Source organism: Hypomesus transpacificus, unplaced genomic scaffold, assembly GCF_021917145.1.
Source record: "Hypomesus transpacificus isolate Combined female unplaced genomic scaffold, fHypTra1 scaffold_298, whole genome shotgun sequence".
Taxonomy (NCBI): Eukaryota; Metazoa; Chordata; class Actinopteri; order Osmeriformes; family Osmeridae; genus Hypomesus; species Hypomesus transpacificus.
In genome coordinates this window covers 1-23579 of record NW_025813825.1, presented here as the reverse complement: position 1 = coordinate 23579, position 23579 = coordinate 1, and the positions used below count along the sequence as shown (strand labels likewise).

The 23579-nt window shown below is 50.9% G+C and overlaps 1 protein-coding gene across 1 annotated transcript; it reads right to left on the bottom strand.

Annotated features, from left to right (window-relative positions):
* Nucleotides 1-1007: 1007 nt before the first annotated feature.
* LOC124463550 (voltage-dependent N-type calcium channel subunit alpha-1B-like) lies at nt 1008-23561 on the bottom strand. The gene is made up of 16 exons (XM_047015295.1): nt 23556-23561; nt 22653-22718; nt 21741-21832; nt 21491-21641; nt 21105-21232; nt 18258-18354; nt 14942-15047; nt 14676-14783; nt 11179-11288; nt 10883-11028; nt 10466-10526; nt 9939-10046; nt 7160-7198; nt 5303-5555; nt 3538-3755; nt 1008-3351 (listed from the first exon to the last, which is right to left on the bottom strand). The coding sequence occupies exons 2-16, from the start codon at nt 22686-22688 to the stop codon at nt 2824-2826; spliced, it is 2181 nt and encodes a 726-aa protein (XP_046871251.1). The 5' UTR covers nt 22689-22718; nt 23556-23561; the 3' UTR covers nt 1008-2823.
* Between the last annotated feature and the right edge of the window lie 18 nt (nt 23562-23579).

Sequence of the window (23579 nt, the reverse complement as noted above, 5' to 3'; positions counted from 1 at the left end):
ATTTTCATATATCTTTATTCAAGGACTTCTAGAATACAAAATGTAATGGTATAGTAGAAATGACTGTAGGGTTGCCAGTCAGATAACACACCAGGCAGCAAAGGATTCAGTCAGTCCTGAACTTCAGAAAATAACCGTTTTTTTCCGTTTCTGACACAAGCATGGATTGGTGTAGATTTTACACATTTGTTTGAAATATTGTTATTCAAGCTCTTTTTTGTCTTCTTCTTTCCAGTTCCAGAAACAAAAACAGATGCATCATCATTGTCCAATGATGAACCATATGAGAATAAACTTTTTTTTTCTTTTTTTTTCCGCACATGCACATAGTTTTCGTACAGAAACATGCAAACATATCCGAGGAACAAAGCCATGTCAAACTAGATGAGGTATGTACTGTGGTGACAAACATGCGAAGCCTCTAATGTGGCACACTGATAGAGCAAGGGTTCAGATGAGGGGTGACCATGGTTCAGACAAAGGGACTGCCAAATCCTCCACACACACACGCACACACACGCACACAAAGTATGGCCAAACAAACAAGGACATTTATAGGCCAGGGAACATCCCTTCAATCTACAACATTACCTCTCCCTAAGAAGCATAAACATGTCCTTATTTCATTTCTAATAATTCACCTGTTAACTATCCATCAAAAAGATTTGCACATTATAGCCTACAGGATTTGACAGTAGGAAACAAAAATAAATATGTGACTTCTGTTTCAATACAATAAAAACACCTTTTTCATGGTTCTATCAGGGAACATGCAGTCAACGTGATTAACTCAGAATGCCCCGTTTCACATATTGTGAAAGATTCAATACCGTTGTGCCTAAATGTAATTTTCAATAACTTTACACATTATACTATATTCACTGTACAATTTACAACTCCTAAATAAATCGAATGTAAAATGTTGGTGACAATCATGCTAAAGCGTGAATCTGGATTTCCCAGAGGGTAAAGCTACAGGCTTGCTGGAGTGTCTTCTTGTTGCATAGCCCTACTGTAAGGCAACAGTCAACACAACCCTTTTTGCCTATGATAGGATAATATTTAGAATAACCCCTTTGACCTTTAGGGTCAATCCCTCCGCAAGACCCCTCTTACAGTCCTGCCCTCAGGAGAGACAGACCTGGAAGAAAACAAACCCATGATTTTCGGGCAAAGGTGGCACACTTCTTTGTGGTAGTTTTCTTAAGCACAGAACCTCCTCTGGGATTCAGAGAGACGAGGTAAGGATTCCCAACATGATCTATTTATATAATTTAGAACAAAAGTACAATAATAGAAAAACATAAAACGGTAAAGTGAAACTTTCCTTGTTTGGAGGGAATCACAATGGCACTTTTTTCCCATTACACGTCTGTTCCTACCATCTCTTTCTGGCAGTTTTGTTTATTTTGGAAGAAAAAGGCAGAAAGCTCGACAGGCGTTTCTAGTCAGGTACAGACGAACGTTGATACTGTCCAGACCCCCGGCATGCAGTATATCGCTTGCTTTGGATCTCTAACTCTTACTTACAACTATATCAATTAAAAATTGTATATTTATTAATAAAAAAATCTTTTTTTTTTGTGCATTATTTTTCCCTCATCGGAGATGAAAACAAATGCTTCATTCTATTAAAACCAGCAAATGGTTTAATTTCTTCCAGTTCCACCAACCTTCTCACTTTATGTTACAACCTTAAATAACTGTCTTCCTATGCATAACCAGTTTATATCATCTTCATAACACATCCCATGTTCTACATGAGTCCCATCTACAAGTCAGGCTGCATCACAACTGTACAATAATACATCTTTAAATGACAGGCACTTGGTAATTCAGCAACCAGAGCATCGTGTTAGCAAGAGCTGACCTACCCGACCACTGTACACTCTCAATCATTTACAAAAACAAGAAAGCTGTGAAAAGATATTCAATCCACCGTAGTTTCGTAGAAAACAACTACGTATTCTGTTCATCGTGTCGTGAGCAGGCTGCATGAGACCACAGAAGACCTACAACTACACAAACATATAGTCCTGTGACCGTCACAGGAAGTCACCTATCACTGTCACAGGAAGTGACCTATCATTACTGATTAAAGAAGAGGGGTCCATCTGCTAGAGCCTCGAATTCAGAGCTAGCGAGAAAACGAGGTCATACTAAAGGATCTTCTGCTGCAAGGAAAAGGGTCGAGTGATAGTGCATTTTCATCATTGTGAGGTCTGGTCTCATGAGTCCTGCTTCCAATACATGGCCAACAGATCGGACAGCGACAGATCATTTCACAGGAACAGACGGGCTAGGATGATTGGCATTCTGAGGGGTTTGTAATTTCAGCTCATCGAAACACAGTTCACAGTCTTTGCCCCCAACCCTCTCCCCAACCACACTCAAAGTAGGAAGACATTTTGGCTTCTTTTTCTTCAATCTTCTTCTAAAACAAAAATATTTTACCGACCAAGGTAAAACACTCGCAGGGATTCAACGTGTGCTCTGCACTTCGCTCACACAATCGAGACGAGTTTCAATTTCAGTGCAAGAAGGGAGTAGAAAAAAGTTGTCTTTTGTTTAAAAAAAGAGAGGACAACACTACAAACAGGAAGGGTCTTCCTTTTTAAGTACCGTCCAGTACTTTTCAAACGTACACGACACCCTTCCTTCTCCTTCGGCCTCCTCCGAGAGCTCCAAAGCTGACGTCATCCCGCAGTCCGAGCAACCGTCCAAAACACGACGGGAGTCCATCGACTCTCAAGCTAAAACGCTTTCGGATCCCGCAGATGAAGAGAGGGAGGGGGGGAGTGGGGGGGAGATCCGCCAAACTAGCTAGCACCAGTCCTCCTCCTCCCTCTCCCGAAGGCCTCCAGCGCCCCTGGCGCCAGCGTTGACCCCCAGGGTGAAGTGGAACCCGTTCGGTACTCCCGCCCTGCCCTGCGTGGGAGCCGTGGAGGTCCCGGCGCCCCCCGCCTGTGAGGCCAAGGCCGGGGTCGAGGCCGGGGCAGCGGTCCTGGGAGAGGCTCTGGGCCCTCCGTGGGTGCTCACGGCGTCCTGGAAGTCCTCCGTCTCCTCCAGGAGGCCGCGCGGAGACCGGTCCCACGCCCGGGGGCTTAGGTTGGGGTCGGAGCCGATGCGGGTGACCGGCACGGGGGATCGGTCGTGGCCGCTGAGCAGGGCGTCGTGCTCGGACATCCCCCTGCTGAGGCGGCAGGGGGGCGTGGAGGCGGGTTGGACGGGCGAGGAGTGGGTGGTCTTGTAGGCCACGGCCGGCCGAGGAGTGAGGGGGGTCTGGGGCAGCTGCCGACGGCCTCGGGGTGTCGTGGTGCCTGAGGTCTGGACTGGGGGGGTTCCTTTAAGCTGGGAGGGGGGCAGGAGCAAGAATGGGAGCAGAGAAGAGAGATGAATCCAAGACAATGATGTGTACTGCACTGCACTACACTCTTGGGACACTGAAATGATTTGTGTGCATGTGCGTGGTCAAATACTGCTCCCCACCTCCTGTCTCCTGTCCTCCTCTCACCCGCCCCCCTCCCCCTTCCTCACCAGTTTGAGCAGGCCGGCGTCGGGGCCCTCCCCCGGGGAGGTGGAGCGGCTGGGCCCGGCAGAGCGGGCGTGGCCGGGGTCCCTGGCTCCGTAGCGCTCGCAGGAGTAGTACCGCTGCTTCTCCCCCGCCACCGAGTGGTACCTCCTCTCCTGAGGCCGCCCACGCTCCCTCGCCCTCTCCCTGGACGTCCCCTCCACCGGGGGGTCGGAGGGGGAACCTGGAGGGCGCAGAGACACGTTCCTGGTGAGGTACTTGTTTTGTGTGTTTTATTGGTGGTGTGTTTTGTATTGCGTTTGTGTTTTCAAGCCTTTGTTTGGACTTATTCTGTAACTCAACACTTGAATTTCCATTAGGATTAATACACTGAGCTGACCTGAAATGATTTGAGTGAATTTCCTGTGATGTTTTTTTTTCCTCCCTCCCTCCCTCCCTCCCTCCCTCCCTCCCTCCCTCCCTCCCCTCCCCTCCCTCCCCTCCCCTCCCCTCCCCTCCCCTCCCCTCCCCTCCCCTCCCCTCCCCTCCCCTCCCCTCCCCTCCCCTGCCTCCCTCCCTCCCCTCCCCTCCCCTCCCCTCCCCTCCCCTCCCCTCCCCTCCCCTCCCCTCCCCTCCCCTGCCTCCCTCCCTCCCTCACCCTCTCCCTCCTTCCCTCCCCTCCCTCCCTCCCTCCCTCACCCTCTCCCTCCCTTCCTACCTCCCCTCCCCTCCCTGCCCCCCCAGTGCTGGACATGCTGCCCAGGCCGTAGCTTCCAGAGCTCCCTGGACCAGGCTGCTCTGACTGGGGCATCGTGAAGGGCACACGAGAGAGACACAACCTCATCCAGAGCAAACAATCTTGTGTGTGTGTGTTTGTGGGGGGGGGGGGGGGGGGGGGGGGGGGGCAGACAGATTCTGTCTCTCGCAGTGCCTAAGGGTGTGTATGTGTATGAATGTGTATGTGTGTGTAAGCATTTCTGTGTGTGTTTGTGTAAATGCGTGAGTGTGTCTGAGCGTGTGTGTGTGTGTGAACTTAGATCTATCTATGTGGCAAAACCTCCATTACGACAATAGAACACTAGATTGCTGAAACGCCCTGTTCCTGTCTGATGCAGCCTGGGAGCCTCTCTGTAGAGAGGAGGGTTTAGCCTCATTCAGTCACGGCCTGTTAATAAACATGAACCGTGCCTCACACATCGCAGCACAGCATGTGGAGCAGAAACAAATCTCTAAAAGAGTTGTTTTGAGGGCAGATTAAATCGTATTTCATAACCGTCACTCTCCACTACAGAGTACAAAGAGTCGACCAATACAAATCAAAAAATCTAATCCCCACAGAAAGGAGATTTTCCTCGAGGAACTCTCGAAGTCTCTGCTAGTCAGAGGGGAAGCTTGACACGTACAATCCTGGCTGAAACCCTTTGGGATGGGAATCAGAGACCTTTTTTCCTACATAACGCGATCACAGACCCTTAATCTTTTAAGGAATTTGCACCACTAAGCATCCAGGCAATTTGGAACAAGAGCCACCCCCCCCCCCCCGCAACTCCCCTTCCCTCTCTCTTCCTCTCTCTCTCTCCTTCTCACACCCCCCCTCTCTCTCCTTTTCTTTTCTCTCTCTCTCCCCCCCCATCTCCCTCTCTCCCTCTACCATCCCTCTTCTTCCTCTCTCAGTCTCTCTCTCTCTCTCTCCCACTCTCCCACCCCCCCCCCTCTCTCTCCCTCTCTTTTGTCTCTCTCTCGCCCTCTCTCTTTCTGCAATGTGTGTGTTTGCAGGAACTCGTGTCTGACCCGTGCTGCTGGCAGGCTGAACACTGGTCCCTCCATCCAGAGACTTCTGCTTCCTGTCCTTGTCCCGGCGGCGCTGGCAGCTGTGGTGGTGATGGCGGTGGTGTGCCCTGTCCTGACCCTGTCCTGGCCCTGTCGCCAACCCCTGGCCCTGGGCGGGCCGCTGCAGGGCGTAGTCCCCCAGACCCACCTCCAGGGGGCGCTGGGGGGTCAGCGTGGACGCCGAGCGGCGGATGGGGCTGATGTCAGCGATGGGCTGGCAGGACGGGAGAAGAAGAGAGGGTAAGGAGGAGGGAGAGACGGTGTTGACGCGCCAGAGGAGGGCAGCAACACGGAGGAACAGACCCAGAAGCATCGCCACACACACACACACACACACCACGTTCCACCCACTCCCTGTCAGTAAGACTGACAGGAAAAACACAGCAGCATTTCCACCACAAACACTCGGCGATTCGGACACATAAAAGGTCTGGATGTCGAGCTCTATTTAACATCACCCATGTTCCTCAGAACACAAGCTGGCAGAAGTAACTGCTGGGGATCTAAGAACAGGCGGGGTGTTGACATGAGCCCTGGAAACATTCTACACCGTCACAGGAAGTGACCGTCACAGGAAGTGACCGTCACAGGAAGTGACTTCTTCTGCAGGGAAGTGTGAAACGTGCATCCCATACTAACTTTGAGACGGCTCAACTGACATGTGGTGAAAACCAACAGGTTGTCAGTCGCTTCATTAGATCTCCCCCCCCCTCACCTTGACACACACACCTACACACACACACACCTACACACACACACACACACCTACACACACACACACCTACACACACACACACCTACACACACACACATCAGTGTTGTTTCAAGGCCACGGTGTCCACACCCCACCTTATTCTTAAGTGACTGACTGTCACTGCCTGGACAGTCAACATGTCTGGAACGTCAGCTAAGTTCTCACCCCATCTGGTGGCCACAGAAGAGATGACATCTAGCTGACAACCCCTGGAACAGACAGCCAGGACCTCTGGACTGAGTTTCCTTACTGATCTGGAGTCAGTCTGTTATACTGACTATGCTGTTTTCTTGGTGATGGTAAGTTACTTTTGCGTGGGATCCTAATTACATCGTAGAGGAACGTATGCAGTATCTGTTCCAGGGGGTCCATACACACATTGCTGATTGGTAGCCACAGTCAGTGGTTTGAGCAACACGAAGCACAAGGACATAGAGAGAAAAATAAGTGAAGAAAAAGTAAGTCAAAGGTAAGAAACTGGCACCGCTGTACCTACCCACACACAACACCCAGCGCCCGCTGAAACACTAAACACCCACCACTGTACAACACACAAACTGACGTCAGGAGACACTTTGATGGCAAGGAAGCAAAAAAGTGTGTTTGGCGTTACCATGGCTGCATGTATGGAATATCTAGTGGGAGTTGTGCTCCTGCTACTGTGTGACCGTGTGTGACAGAATGGATCCGTTGCAGGGGAGACACAGCCTGTCTCTGGGGACAGAGGGGGACAGTGTGTGGACACTGGGATGGAAGGGGCACATGGAGGCCAACACAGAGATGGAAACAAGGAGGAGAGAGAGAGAGAAGGAGAGTAAGAGAGGGAAGAGATAGAGAGAAGGAGAGTAAGAGAGGGAAGAGAGAGAGAAGGAGAGTAAGAGAGGGAAGAGATAGAGAAGGAGAGCAGGAGAGCAGGAGAGGGAAGAGAGAGAGAAATAGTCAGAGAGAGCGAAGGAGCATGAGATAGACAAAAGAGAGACAATAGAACAGAAAGAGACAGATAGATAGAAAGATAGAGAGAGACAGAGAGAGAGGGAGAGAGAGGCGAAACAGGTGGTACATACTGCCAGGTGGGTCCCAGGGGCGTGGCGAGGGTGGCTCCGCTATCAGACAGCACACACAGGAGGGAGGGGGGGGGCACAGATTAGCCATGGGCATCAAGAATAGGGAGGGAGGGAGGGAGGAGAGTGAGGAGAGAGGAGGGGGTGGGTTAGAGAAGGAAGCAGTGAGGGAGAAGGGAGAGAAGAGAGGGGGGTGAGGGAGGAGGACAGAGGAAGGAGAGAGGGGGGGCGAGAGAGGAGGACAGAGGAAGGAGAGAGGGGGGCGAGAGAGGAGGACAGAGGAAGGAGAGAGGGAAAATAGGGTCGGAGATATGGAGATGTTTTAGTAGAGAGGATATAGGAGATAGGAGAGGAGACAGGAGAGGAGAGGAGGGGGGCAAAGGAAGACTGACATCAAAGCTAGACAAACAGCATTCACTGGTTTACACAGGTGGACCAATCACACGGACAGAGAGAAGCCGTGAGGAGAGATGGAGGATGATGGAGAGATGGAGGAAGATGGAGAGATGGAGGAAGATGGAGAGATGGAGGAAGATGGAGATATTGGAAAACAAACAACAGAATAGATGGAATGACAGTAAAAGGAGTAAGACCTTGTGGGAATGCAATACAGACAAAGAAAATCATGTCTGGTGAGCTAAAAACAGGAAGTGACATAAGCAGAACAACCGGAACATGTGTGATCTGGTGTTTTGACATCAATAAACAGTAGTAGAACGTGTTGAATGAGATGAGATGGGCATACTGAAAGGCATTTATTCAGCATCAGCTTGTAACTGTAAAAGAGAAAATGTGAGGTAACTGTAATTGATGGTCTTATACCTGTTCAAACACAGTTTCTCTATTGGAAAACTGGAATAGCGCACATGGACAAGCCAGCTTGGACTTCCTCCAGTGTTGTGCAGTGCTGTAGACCCCCCCAGTGTTATTGCACTGCCGGCGTCCCACAGCTGCCAGGTCAGCAGGATGAGGGGATGTGAGCTTACAGGGATCCTCTGCTCAAGTTAGCCTCTGGCTGCTTCACTTATTCATCCCATTTCTACCCTCTGTCTATCCAGTCTGTCTCTACCTGTCTATCCAGCTCTCTCTCTGCCCTCTGTCTATCCAGTCTGTCTCTACCTGTCTATCCAGTCTCTCTTCTACCTGTCTATCCAGTCTGTCTCTACCTGTCTATCCAGTCTGTCTCTACCTGTCTATCCAGTCTGTCTCTACCTGTCGATCCAGTCTGTCTCTACCTGTCTATCCTGTCCTGTCTCTACCTGTCTATCCAGTCTGTCTCTACCTGTCTATCCAGTCTGTCTCTACCTGTCTATCCAGTCTGTCTCTACCTGTCTATCCTGTCTGTCTCTACCTGTCTATCCAGTCTCTCTCTACCTGTCTATCCAGTCTGTCTCTACCTGTCTATCCTGTCTGTCTCTACCTGTCTATCCAGTCTCTCTCTACCTGTCTATCCAGTCTGTCTCTACCTGTCTATCCAGTCTGTCTCTACCTGTCTATCCTGTCTGTCTCTACCTGTCATATCCAGTCTGTCCTCTACCTGTCTATCCAGTCTGTCTCTACCTTTTTATCCAGTCTGTCTCTACCTGTCTATCCTAGTCTCTCTCTACCTGTCTATCCAGTCTGTCTCTACCTGTCTATCCAGTCTCTCTCTGCCCTGCTCATACCTCCCTTCTCTCTTTTCCACTCTCTCTTTCTTTCCCCATCTCTCTTTCTCCCCCACCCCTCTCTCTCTCTCTCTCTCTCTCTCTCTCTCTCTCTCTCTCTCTCCTCTCTCTCTCTCCTCTCTCTCTCTCTCTCTCTTTCCCCCATCTCTCTCTCTCCCCCCCACCCCTCTCTCTCCCTCCTCTCTCTCTCTCTCTCTCTCTCTCCCTCTCTCCCTCTCTCCCTCTCTCCCTCTCTCTCCCTCTCTCCCTCCTCCCCTCCCTCCCTCCCTCCCCTCCCCTCCCTCCCTCCCTCCTCTTCTCCCTCTCCCTCTCCCTCTCCCTCTCCCTCTCCCTCTCCCTCTCCCTCTCTCTCTCTCTCTCTCTCTCCCCTCTCTCCCTCTCTCCCTCTCTCCCTCTCTCCCCTCTCTCCCTCTCTCCCTCCCTCCCTCCCTCTCTCCCTCTCTCCCTCTCTCCCTCCCTCCCTCCCTCCCTCCCTCCCTCCCTCCTCCCTCCCTCCTCTTCTCCTGCACCCGTCCAGCAGCTTCCTCTCAGCGATGGCTGTTAGACTGTCCACTGTCATCTCTGAAGGTAATAGGAGAGTTGTATCATCATGCAGACTATGGTCCACAACGACACAGTCCTGATGCTGATTGGTCTGGGCCTGACAGGTGCAAGCTATCTGATCTGAGCACAGATAACTGGGCACGGTAGGGAGGAAAAGAGAGAGAAAGATACATAATAAGACAGACAGACAGAGGTTAAGAGATGGAGAGAAAGGGTGGGGGGCGAGAGGGGATGTGGAGGAAAGGAAGAGAGAGACAGTCAGATAGAGGAAGAAAATGCCAGTCAGATGCCAGAATCTGAGAATGCCAGACAGAGAGACAGTGAGATGGAGAGAAAAGGACATGATAAAGGAACAAAGAAAACGAGATATAGAGACAGAAATATCGAGACAAAGAGAAACAGTGAAGGAGGGAGAGAGAAAGAATGACAGACAGAGAGAGAGACAGGAATGTAGAAAAAGAGACAGAAAGAGAGAAAGATGGAGAGAGAGAGAGACAGAGAGACAGAAAGATGGACAGAGAAAGAGGGGGAGAGGTAGAAAGAGATCTACCGAGAGACAGACAGGCAGAGCTTACGTAGTATTCAGCGTTGAGCCTGGGCATTGATGCAGCTCTGCCATGGCCCTCCAAGGGGAAGCCCTCCGCGTCGGAATCGTTCTCCAGCTGACTCGTCTCCGCAGATTCCTGCGACAGCAAGCACACGCCACAGGGCACGCTGCGGGCTGAGGCAGCTGGTACTCGCGTCTGATACTGAACACGCCAAGCGCCCGGCAAAAGCGAATCTCTAGTCGTTCGGGCTGTTCTAAATGATCCTCACCAGCAGGTGTCCCTAGCGGCTGCTGTTGAATGAGGCTTTGAGGCTGGAATCTATCTGCCATACGATTGTTTGACAGTGACAGTGCTTTAGAAAGACTTGCGTCGCCGTTACTACATAATCACAGCGATCGCTAAGGTTACATACGGAAGGAAATGGTTTGGCCGAACGTGTTAATCAGGAGAGTAGAGGTGTTTCCTGCGTGTCATTCTAAGGTAACAGGAAATACATCAGGTGTTGAGATACAAGAAACAACGCTTCTTTGAGAGTCGAGCCGTTCGTCTCCTACCTGAGGTTTTGTAAAGTTGCTGGCATCCTCTGATTCCTTTATGGCACCTGTCTGGCTTGTTCTGCACACAAACACATACAGGATGAACACACACACACAGGATGAACACACACACAGACACAGGATGAACACAGGACATAAGACACACAGGATGAACACAGGACATAAAACACACAGGATGAACACACACACACACACACACAGGATGAACACACACACACACACACACAGGATGAACACACACACAGACACAGGATGAACACAGGACATAAGACACACAGGATGAACACAGGACATAACAGTTATCGGTACAACGGGCCACAACAAGTATGGGTTGTGTACTTGTGTTCCTAGGACTAATTTATTCCCTCAAATATTAGAAGGTGAAAACATTGCACATTCACGTCGGCCACTCACACTGCATTGCCATTGGTTAGCGAGGTGGTGGTGGGCGGGGCCTCAGGCTGCGAGGGGGGCGTCGGCCTGGAGGCTGAGAGGGGCGTGTCCTGCTCCTGTATGTGGGTGAGGGGCAGCATGGGTCTAAAGAGGGATCCCCCTGGTCTCTGCAGGGAAACAAAGGTCAAAGGTCACAGTGGCAGTGAGCTGAGGAGGGATGGTGATGGGTTGGGGCAGGGGTGAACCTACCCCCCAGGGTTAGGGCCCCCCTGTGAGACTGTGCCCAGCCAGAGGGCCTGTTGGTGGGCAAGCCGTACCTGCATGCTCCCTGGAGCCTGCTGCTGCTGGAGCCTCTTGGCTCGGTTCTGCTTGTAGAAGTCGAAGATCATGAGGGCGGCGTACACCTTCCCCACTGTCAGCTCCTTGTCTGCAGACAGAGGAGGCAGGTGAGGCAGGTGAGAGGGAGGCAGGTGAGGGGGAGGCAGGAGAGGCAGGTGAGGGGGAGGCAGGTGAGGCAGGTGAGGGGGAGGCAGGTGAGGCAGGTGAGGGGGAGGCAGGTGAGGCAGGTGAGGGGGATGCAGGTAAGGCAGGTGAGGCAGGTGAGCGGGAGGCAGATGAGGGGGAGCCAGGTGAGGCAGGTGAGGGGGAGGCAGGTGAGCGAGAGGCAGATGAGGGGAAGCCAGGTGAGGCAGGTGAGGGGGAGCCAGGTGAGGCAGGTGAGGGGGAGGCAGGTGAGGGGGAGGCAAGTGAGGGGGAGACAGGTGAGGGGGAGGCAGGTGAGGGGGAGGCAAGTGAGGGGGAGACAGGTGAGGGGGAGGCAGGTGAGGGGGAGACAGGTGAGGGGGAGGCAGGTGAGGGGGAGGCAGGTGAGGGGGAGGCAGGTGAGGCAGGTGAGGGGGAGGCAGGTGAGGGGAGGCAGGTGAGGGGGAGGCAGGTGAGGGGGAGGCAGGTGAGGCAGGTGAGGGGGAGGTAGGTGAGGAGGAGGCAAGTGAGGCAGATGAGGGGGAGGCAGGTGAGGCAGGTGAGGGGGATGCAGGTAAGGCAGGTGAGGCAGGTGAGCGGGAGGCAGATGAGGGGGAGCCAGGTGAGGCAGGTGAGGGGGAGGCAGGTGAGCGGGAGGCAGATGAGGGGGAGCCAGGTGAGGCAGGTGAGGGGGAGCCAGGTGAGGCAGGTGAGGGGGAGGCAGGTGAGGAGGAGGCAAGTGAGGGGGAGACAGGTGAGGGGGAGGCAGGTGAGGGGGAGACAGGTGAGGGGGAGGCAGGTGAGGGGGAGGCAGGTGAGGCAGGTGAGGGGGAGGCAGGTGAGGGGAGGCAGGTGAGGGGGAGGCAGGTGAGGCAGGTGAGGGGGAGACATGGTACACATCGCCCCGCTGTGTACAGCTGTGACATCATTTGTAGATGTGTTGATCACATCGCAATGCTACTCTCTGATGTCTCAAACTCATCAGGGTTGAACTGACACAAAATGTAGGAGAAAATGTTATACCTTTCCAATAATTACATTTACATTTAGTCATTTAGCAGATGCTCTTATCCAAAGCGACTTACAGTAAGTACAGGGACATTCCCCCGAGGCAAGTAGGGTGAAGTGCCTTGCCCAAGGACACAACGTCATGTGCCCCGCCGGGAATCTAACTGGCAACCTTCAGATTACTAGCCCGATGCCCTAACCGCTCAGCCAACTAACTCCCAATAATGTATTTATATTTGAATGTACAGTGCCCTCCAAAAGTATTGGAACAGTGAGGCGAATTCCTTTATTTTTGCTGTAGACTGAAAACATTTGGGCTTGACATCAAATAATGAACGTGAGACCAGAGATCAACGTTTCAGCTTTTATTTCCAGGTATTTACATCAGGATCTGATGCACAACTAAGAAAATATCACATTTTGTTTGAATCCACCCATTTGTCATGTGATCAAAAGTATTGGAACAGATATACTTAAAACATATTTAAGTGAATAAGACTTAATATTTAGTTGCAAATCCTTTGCTTTCAATAACTGCAGCAAGTCTGTGACCCATTGACGTCACCAAACTTTTGCATTCTTCCTTTTTGATGCTTTCCCAGGCTTTCACTGCAGCCTCTTTCAGTTGTTGTTTGTTTTGTGGGGTTCCTCCCTTCAGTCTCCTCTTAAGCAGGTAAAATGCATGCTCTATAGGGTTTAAGTCTGGAGATTGACTTGGCCAGTCTAATACCTTCCATTTCTTGCCCCTGATGAACTCCTTTGTTGTTTTGGCAGTGTGTTTTGGGTCGTTATCTTGCTGCATGATGAAGGCTCTGCCAATCAGTTTGGTTGCATCTTTCCTTAAATTGGCAGACAAAATGTTTCTGTAGACTTCCGAGTTCATTTTGCTGCTGCCATCATGTGTTACATCCTCAATGAAGATTAATGAGCCCGTCCCAGAAGAAGCCATGCAAGCCCAAGCCATGACATTACCTCCACCGTGTTTCACAGATGAGCTTGTGTGTTTGGGATCATGAGCAGTTCCTTTCTTTCTCCAAATTTTAGCCTTTCCATCACTTTGGTAAAAGTTAATCTTTGTCTCATCAGTCCATAAAACTTTGTCCCAGAATTTTTGAGGTTCATCTCTGTACTTTTTGGCAAATTCCAGCCTGGCCTTCCTATTCTTCTTGCTAATGAGTGGTTTGCATCTTCTGGTGTAGCCCTTGTACCTTTGTTCATGAAGTCTTCTGCGAACAGTAGATAGTGATACCTTCACTCCTGCCATCTGGAGGTTGTTGCTGATCTCACTAACAGTTGTTTTAGGGTCTTTCTTTACAGCTCTCACAATGTTTCTGTCATCAACTGCTGATGTTTTCCTTGGTCTACCTGTTTGACGTCTGTTACTTAGTACACCAGTAGTTTTCTTCTTCTTCAGGACATTCCAAATGGTTGTACTGGCTATGGCCAATGTTTCTGCAATGGCTCTGATTGATTTTCCATCTTCTCTAAGACTCACAATTGCTTGTTTTTCACCCAAAGACAGCGCTCTGGTTTTCATGTTGTTTTCACCTCTGAATACAGTCTGCATAGACAAAACCTATCTTACCCAATCTGAACCTGAGTGTAGACATTCAGTGGTATTTATTGATTGAATAATGTATGTAATAGGACACACCTGGGCAACAAAACACACCTGTCAGTCACATGTTCCAATACTTTTGCTCACGTGACAAATGGGTGGGTTCGAACAAAAAGGTGATATTTTCTAATTTGTGCATCAGATCCTGATGTAAATACCTGGAAATAAAAGCTGAAACGTTGATCTCTGGTTTCACATTCATCGTTTGATGTCAAGCCCAAATGTTTTCAGTCTACAGCAAAAATAAAGGAATTGGCCTCACTGTTCCAATACTTTTGGAGGGCACTGTATATGCTGTACATACTGTACAGATGACCACATTATTATTAGATGATCATTTGCTCCGTGTGACCACTAGATGGCACCAGAGGAGCACCACAGTCTGGGGAGAAGACGTTCCTCCCTGGAAGGCCCGTCTTTAAGAGTCTGTTATCGTGTGAGTGTGTGCGTCTGTGAGTGAGTGTGTGCATGCATGTGTGTGTGCGCGCGTGTGATTGAGAGTTAAACAGAAATAGAGTTGACCTCACAGGAGAGGTGGAATCTGAGGGTCAACCTCCAATTGGAGCAGATTCCCGCTGGACATTAACCCTCAGGACCAGAGGGCTTTACACAAGATGATAGAATCTCCTGGAAATAGTCTAGCACTACAGTCAGTCACCATCTTTGTCTCTTTCTCTCACACACACACACACAGCTATACACACACACCCACACACATGTACGTACGTTTATGGGGTGTAACCAGTAGGTCGACAGTCTTCTGTGGAAGGTTTGGCCAGACTCTGGAGATCTCTCTCTTCAGCTCAGCGTCACACAGTCTCTGGGCCAATACCCCTGCAGACAGCCCCAGAAACATCACACCTCCACCAATCACCCGTCAGCATTCCCACTAACGTCCCGCCCTATCCCCCCCCCCCCCCCCCCCCCCCCATTACCACCACACACACATGACAGGCCAGGTGCATTGTGGGGCCTGTAGTTCAAGCTCTCACCTGACGCCAGCTTGATCTCCAGAGCGGTGCGGATCAGAGCCATCAGGGTGGAGGTGAAATGCACCGTGTTGTCGTCGGCGATGGGCATATTCATCCTGACCAATCGCTGAAGAGAGAACGAGGAGATCGAAGTGGCCAATCAAAACACACCTAGGTCAAAGAACTGATTGGTCGTCTGTGAAGAGTTTGTTTCCTGTTCCCTGGAGTATGTGCCTTGAGTGTTGTGGGGCTGGTGGAAGCTACTGTACAGCAGACAGGGCTGGTGGAAGGTGCTGTACAGCAGACAGGGCTGGTGGAAGGTGCTGTACAGCAGACAGGGCTGGTGGAAGGTGCTGTACAGCAGACAGGGCTGGTGGAAGGTGCTGTACAGCAGACAGGGCTGGTGGAAGGTGCTGTACAGCACACAGGGCTGGTGGAAGGTACTGTACAGTACACAGGGCTGGTGGAAGGTGCTGTACAGCACACAGGGCTGGTGGAAGCTACTGTACAGCAGACAGGGCTGGTGGAAGGTACTGTACAGCAGACAGGGCTGGTGGAAGGTACTGTACAGCAGACAGGGCTGGTGGAAGCTACTGTACAGCACACAGGGCTTTCTACAACCCCAAGCACCAAGCACTCCCAGAGCCCCCACATCCACATGCAGGAACGTGAGAACCCACAGGTCTGGAACACCATGCTACGCTACTGACTCTTCATGCACGCTACACTGCGACTGTACATATAGAAATATACATATATATGTGTGTGTGTATATGTATATGTATGTATGTATGTATACTATAGATAGTATCCATATAGTATAGCATATATATGATATTGTACCCACACAGTATATATACATGTTTCATTCCTTATATTCCAGTAGAACAGCATGTCTTCATGCTTCCATGCTGTTCTTATGGGCTGTACTGAGGGATGAAAGTCCATGGAGAGAGGATGGGGGAGGGAGGAGGGAGAGAAGAGGGAAAGAGGAGGGGGGAGGGGGGAGAGATGAGGGGGGAGGGAGGAGGGAGAGAAGAGGGAAAGAGGAGGGAGAGAGGAGGGTGAGGGAGGGGGGGGGGGAGGGGGGAGAGAGGAGGGGGGAGGGAGGAGGGAGAGAGGAGGGAGAGAGGAGAGAGAGGGAGGGGGGAGAGAGGGGGGAGAGAGGAGGGAGAGAGGGGGGTGAGGGAGGGGGAGATGGAGAGAGTAGGATGGAGGCGTAGGGGAGGAGGTGTCCCTATCCATGCTAGGTCTGACACGATTCATCCACTAGAGCAGGGGTGTCAAACATACGGCCCGCGGGCCGGAACCGGCCCCCAAGGAGGTTCGATCAGGCCCGCAGGATAATTTGAAAGTGGAAAAAATGCATAAAAGACATGGAATTAATATTTTTAATTCGCTGTAATTCATGGATTATCCGCTAAGGGGCGCACTCTTTCCATCAGAGTAGAAGACAAGCCGCATCACTGAGACAGACTGAAAACAGCAGACGGTATCAATTAATACCTTGGTCTCTACTAGGGATGGGCGAACGATGCCTTGTGAAGCTTTGGTGGTTTCTTCCGGATTGTGCCGGCCCAAAGAGCCGAACTATCGGCGCTTTGAAAATGAACAGCGTCATCTAGCAGCCGTTTAAACTGGCTGAATGAGGCGTAGTGGTTGTCTCCGACGGTAGACTACCCTACGTTATTCAATATTTAATTAAGGCTACATGTGTTCATTTTGATCTGATATTAGTGCTCACACATTAAAATGTTGTGATACATCCGTAGGCCTTTAGAATTATGTCATTTTCTCACAGTAAAAGTTAAAGAATATCGTACGAGATTCACTGGACTGGGGCGCGAACTTGGGATCCCAGATTCGCATTAACAATATGTAGCCGTACAACGCTTTAACCAACTACACCACCGAAGAGATCATTACTTGTTAAAGCGGTTGGACGGAGTTTATACGATATGGTCTTTATATCAATTAAACTAGATAACACAGAAGAAAGACATGATATTTTGGTTATTTATAGCAGAGTATGGTATAATTTTAATGGTCCGGCCCACTTGACATCTCCCTAGGCCGTATGTGGCCCACGATGCGAAATGAGTTTGACACCCCTGCACTAGAGAGTAGGACAAGGCATGCCATCACACACACAAGCACACACACAGACATATGCACCGACATAGACACACACACACACAGGCATGCATACACACAAACACAGAGACACACGCACACACCAACACAAGTGGGAGGCATGAAAGATCACAGCAGGGGAACAAGAATGACCATTTAACAGGGATTGTAGAACTAAGCTGGCGGCCAGAGTGGAAAATGGAGGCTTTGAGGACATGATGACACACAGGAAGAACAATGCTCATCAGGGGGGAAGCTGAGATGGACACTCTACCACGGCAACCAAGAAGGAAGAAAGAAAGGATGAAAGGAAGGTAGAAGAAAGAAAAAGAGACTGAAAAAAACACAGAGAGAGAAAGGATGAGTAAAAAAAAAAGAAAAGAAAAAGGCTAGCACTCGCTCCAGTGCACTGCTGTTCTCACAGCCCCCCCCCCCCCCCCCCCCCCTCTCTTTCTCTCGTCGCAGCCTGTCAATTCATCGCTCAAAAGCAGGAGTTATATTTGGAGACACCACACACGTCAGACCCAACTAGTCGCTTGGCAGACGCTTTCATCCCAAGCATGGGCAGGGGGCTGTCTTCACCCTGATTCGTCCAGACAGCTGTGCACGCTCCAGAGACGACCCTATTAACCCACACGCTCGCAAGTAAACGTCCCGGGTCCTACCTGAGGACTCGACCCCTTCTCAGGCATCTAAACCACTGACCTGGACCCGTGAGGCTGTCGTCTACAAATGTTATTTGGGGAAAATGGGGTTAGTTTGATTTGGACCACGGCGCAGCCCGTGGCGGTGTGATCAGATGTTACAGATGTGTGTCCTTTGGACAGTTTTAACGGAGATTCTTCTCCTTGTAGACGTATGCGAGTGTTTGGTTTTAGTGCAGCTAGAGAGAGCGCTGGGCGGAGGGAGAGGGGAGACGAGGAACTCGACAAACAGACAGAAAGAGCAACGAGACAGCGATGTAGGCCGGCAGGTTTCCACGGTGACATGTTGACAGGAGCCCCGAGGTACCAAGGCAGGTGGGAGGGGAGGACGGGGGTGGAGGCAGGAGAGGCAGGGGTGGAGGCAGGAGAGGCAGGGGTGGAGGCAGGAGAGGCAGGGGTGGAGGCAGGAGAGGCAGGGGTGGAGGCAAGAGAGGCAGGGGGTAGAAGTGTGAATGGAGAGGGGAAGGAAGAGGAGAGGGGAGGAAGGAGAGGAGCTGTACCTTGTAAGCGACCCTGGAGGGACATTTCTTCCCCAGACCTAGTGGAGGGGACATGTGCAAGAGCATCTTGTACATGTGTAGGTAGGTCATGCGGCCGCTGAGCGAGGGCGGAGAGAAGAGGGCGAGGGCGGAGAGAAGAGGGCCAGGTGGGGTCCAGGTCAGATAACGGGGGAGGGGGCGGAGGTCGGCCGTACGAAGAGAGAACGGGTATAAAACAAGAAACGAACACAAAAAAAAAGAGAGAAAATGACAAAACAGAAATCTGCTTTAATTGAGATTTCCAGGGTTGTTGGCGGGAGCGTGGAGAGGAGGGTGGGGGGGTCAGATGTCATCCATGTCCGCGCTCCGGAAACGGATGCATCCCAGGGTGCAGCGGGAGGGGGAGGGGCTTCCTGAGGAGAAATGGGGATGGAGGATCATGAGAAAATGGAGTTTATGTTGGGGGGGGGGGTTTCTCCTTGCTCAGATCAGGCATCTGCCGTTTCCACATGCTAAGAAACACCTTCTGTCTGCGGAGGGTCACGGCTAACCAAGACGGCCGTCAGAAAAACAAAGCACACGCCTCCCTCGCCTGTGTCACTGGTTCGGACGGAACAACCGAACCGTTATTCCCAGCGACCGTTTGACGTCTATAAATAACCGTCATAACAGCTTGATGATTAAATCCCGGCTAATGTGAAGGCGTTGTTTCCCCCACCGTTGCCTTGGTTACCCGTCGGGCGGTTAGCTGCGAGAGGTGTGCGTGTTGTTCGGAGCAGTCGTCCCCCTGTGTGTGTGTGTGTGTGTGTGTGTGTGTGTGTGTGGGATAGCAAACCTTGTAGGCCACAGCACTTGGGCACTTCTTGCCTAAGCCCAGAGGAGGGGAGATAAAACGCAACACTTTGTACATATCCTGATAGCAAATCCTGCCGCTGCAAAACAGGAAATGGTTGAAAAGGGTTAGAACTGGAAACGGCATTTCCACTCAATTATCATCAACAAAACATGTTTCAGCAGCAGCTTTTGGAGGACCCCAGTGGACAGATATAACCCACCTGTCGGTGCTGCGAGGAACAGGGAAGCTATACTGGATAACGTGATAGAGATGCTGTCATGTGAAGGTATAGACTTATAGAGGAGACCTCAGTCTGTGAGAGCAGACCCCAGACTGTGAGAGGAGACCTCAGTCTGAGAGAGGAGACCTCAGGCTGAAAGAGGAGACATCAGTCTGTCAGAGGAGACCTCAGACTGTGAGAGGAGACCTCAGTCTGTGAGAGACCTCAGTCTGTGAGAGGAGACCTCAGGCTGTGAGAGGAGACATCAGTCTGTGAGAGGAGACCTCAGTCTGTGAGAGGAGACCTCAGTCTGTGAGAGGAGACCTCAGTCTGTGAGAGGAGACCTCAGTCTGTCAGAGCAGACCTCAGGCTGTGAGAGGAGACCTCAGTCTGTTAGAGGAGACCTCAGTCTGTGAGAGGAGACCTCAGTCTGTGAGAGGAGACCTCAGTCTGTGAGAGGAGACCTCAGTCTGTCAGAGCAGACCTCAGGCTGTGAGAGGAGACCTCAGCCTGTCAGAGGAGACCTCAGGCTGTGAGAGGAGACCTCAGTCTGTCAGAGCAGACCTCAGGCTGTGAGAGGAGACCTCAGTCTGTCAGAGGAGATCTCAGTCTGTGAGAGGAGACCTCAGTCTGTCAGAGCAGACCTCAGGCTGTGAGAGGAGACCTCAGTCTGTCAGAGCAGACCTCAGGCTGTGAGAGGAGACCTCAGTCTGTCAGAGGAGACCTCAGGCTGTGAGAGGAGACCTCAGTCTGTCAGAGCAGACCTCAGGAAGAGCAGCTGTTCTGAGAGGAGTAAACACCTACCCTACATCTCCACCTCCCCTCCACCTGCACCTCCACCAGCCCTCCACCTCCATATTTACCTACCCTCCATCTCCACCTCCACCTGCACCTCCACCAGCCCTCCACCTCCATCTTTACCTACCCTCCATCTCCACCTCCCTTCCACCTGCACCTCCACCAGCCCTCCACCTCCATCTTTACCTACCCTCCCATCTCCACCTCCCCTCCACCTGCACCTCCACCAGCCCTCCACCATCTTTACCTACCCTCCATCTCCCCCTCCCTCCACATTCCATCCCCCCTCCACTCTACCCCCCCCCCTCCTCCTGTGCTCTGCGGCATCCCACTTCCTGTCACTTTGATAAAACCCCTCATTAGGCCTCGCACAACTCATTCCAAACCTCCCCCTCTCCCCCTAGCCACAGCTCAGCCTCTTCCTCAGAAAACTTCTCATTTGGGTTTTTATTTAATAATAAAATATTCATCAATTCTCCCTCTCCCTGACTAAGTACCTCAGACAGAGAGGGATAAAGTTCTCCCCAGCACTACGGACAGCTCCCTCTCTCTAGCACCGAGGACAGCTCCCTCTCCCCTCCTCAGTGACAGACAGCAGCTTTAGTCCCGTCAGCTTAGAGGCTGCAGACCAGGCGAGCGGTACGCTGGATTTACATGCATCAGCGGGCCTACGGGGCCCCGCTCCTCGCTCCACGCTCTGGCTTAACGTCACTCACTCCCGCTAAGACGGAATCCGCGGACTTCACAGGGTTCCGGGTCACCCTGCTGGAACCTTCCGTGGGTGGAAACCACATGGGTGACTCTGCTTCTCTCTGTTTGTGTCTGAAAGGTGGGCGGGGGGAGGACGGGGGGAGGGCGTGGGGAGGGCGGGGGGAGGGCGGGGGGAGGGCGGGGGGAGGGCGTGGGGAGGGCGTGGGGAGGGCGTGGGGAGGGCGGGGGGAGGGCGGGGGGAGGGCGGGGGGAGATCTCTGAAGGGTGGAGTGCGGAGGGGGGTGGGGGGAGGTGGAGGACCTACCAGGCAGCGGGGTCGTACTCTGCCCAGACGCGGATGAACTCGTCGAGGTGGTGAGGGCCCAGGATGGACGCGTCTCTGGTCAGGTACTCAAAGTTGTCCATGATGACCGCCACAAACAGGTTCAGCATCTGCATGGCCACAGTGAGGAAGTCATGAAACGGGAAACAGGAAATGTAGTCCACTTCGAGCAAGCAACAGGAAATGTAGTCCACTTCGAGCAAGCAACAGGAAATGTATGGATATGCATGAGTAGTTTAGAAAGTACACTTTGTCGTTTTTAGTCTTTTTTTTGTGTCGTTTTAAACTAGATGTTTTAGTTTCATCTGAAGTTTTTAGTTTTGTCATAGTTGTAATTTTCCAGTGAGCTTGTCCTGAGCCACACTGACCAGGAAGGAGCAGAGGAAGATGAAGGACACGAAGTAGAAGTAGGCAAAGTCACTGCCACACTCCTTCCCCCCAGAGCCAGAGAGCTTGTCGCACGCTCGATTACTGAGACAAGACAGCATGATCTCATGCCAAGCCTCTCCTGTCGCACTCCTGAGGCACACACACACACGCCCGTGAACAAATGCAGGTAAACATACTTGTAAAGAAACACACACAAACAACTGACAAAGCTGCCAGATTTCCACTCACCTGAACAAGAGCATCAAAGCTTGAAAGAAGGTCTGAAAGTTGTTGTGGTGGTTGATGGCCGTTTCCTCGTTCAGATCAATGTTGCCGAACACCTGAAAGAGAACATGAACATTAATTGATTGTTGGCAATGGCAACTGGATGTACGTCCAGATATTGACTCTGGAGACATCTGGCAACACCTGTGCTGCACAGTCTCTCTTGGGTGTCTAAGGTTAAGTATTTCGATAGGAAAACCTGATTAAAATAAAATGATGATCTCTTTTATAGTGACTCTTATCCAAAGCTATGTACAGGGGGATTTGAACATGGGACCGCGTTATCTTGTCAAGTGCTCTACCACTGAACGAAACCCATCCCAAACAATGTCGATTAAATATAATTTTCAAATCTTGTTTTATGAGGTAGATTAAGTTTCCATTTTGCTATGATTGCGGCGTGCCGGAGTGAGTGCGAGTTTAGTCACCCAAGGTGGGCGGAGCCCAATCTCATTCAGAGGGGCTCCTTCACACAGCTGAAACAGAACCCCGTTTAGCAGAAGATTAAATGAATATTGATTTACAATAATAAACAGATCTACTGTATGGGGTGCAATCTCATTATGCGATTAGTTTAGGAGATGTGATAGCCTCTGTTAAATGAGCTATCAGTTTGGGTCCATTTATTTGGGGGAGAGGGGGGGGGGGGGGGAGCATTGCCGAAACGCTACATCTAACTGAGTGTAATAATCTTGTTTTGATTTGAATCTTATTTGCCTTACTTCAAGTATAAATGGCTTATCTAGTGACTTAATTTAAGATAACTTCACATCATTTTAAGACATCTTATCAAGTGAAATATTCTCACTGCACTGGCAGCCAAATGTACGTGTTTCAGGCGTACGCAAACTCATCTACTACTCTCTCTCTACTCACCTGCATGCCGATGATGGCGTAGATGAAGAACAGCATGGCTATGAGCAGGCATACATAGGGCAACGCCTAGAAACACACACACACATGTACACACATACACACAACAAACACTCGCATGAACACAAGGACACACACAGCAGGAGATTAAAGCGTCCATGGAAAATTTAATGAAGTAATTTACGGACCAGAACAGTTAACTTCACCAGTGGGGTATATGTCTTTAATCAGGTATTTATAGAAAAGGCTAAACATTCATCGTTATTAAAGAGACGCCCTTTTTACACTGCCACAACTATCCATTTTCATTAGGCTTTAACAGCCCGATCTGCTGTTGACTCTAAAGCCCAGCCCCTTCACTTGCTCTTTACTGAGGAAAACTTCTGCAGTTCCATAATCACCCAAAGTCATTTGCAACATGAACCCAACTGAACTATCCCCAGGAACTGGCAGGAGGGGGGGGGGTGTGTGTGTGTACCTTAAAGGACTGGTGTGTGTGTGTGTGTGTGTGTGCACCTTAAAGGACTGGTGTTTGTGTGTGTGTGCACCTTAAAGGACTGGTGTGTGTGTGTGTGTGCACCTTAAAGGACTGGTGTGTGTGTGTGTGTGCACCTTAAAGGACTGGTGTGTGTGTGTGTGTGTGTGTGCACCTTAAAGGACTGGTGTGTGTGTGTGTGCACCTTAAAGGACTGGTGTGTGTGTGTGTGTGTGTGTGCACCTTAAAGGACTGGTGTGTGTGTGTGTGTGCACCTTAAAGGACTGGTGTGTGTGTGTGTGCACCTTAAAGGACTGGTGTTTGTGTGTGTGTGCACCTTAAAGGACTGGTGTGTGTGTGTGTGTGTGCACCTTAAAGGACTGGTGTGTGTGTGTGTGTGCACCTTAAAGGACTGGTGTGTGTGTGTGCACCTTAAAGGACTGGTGTGTGTGTGT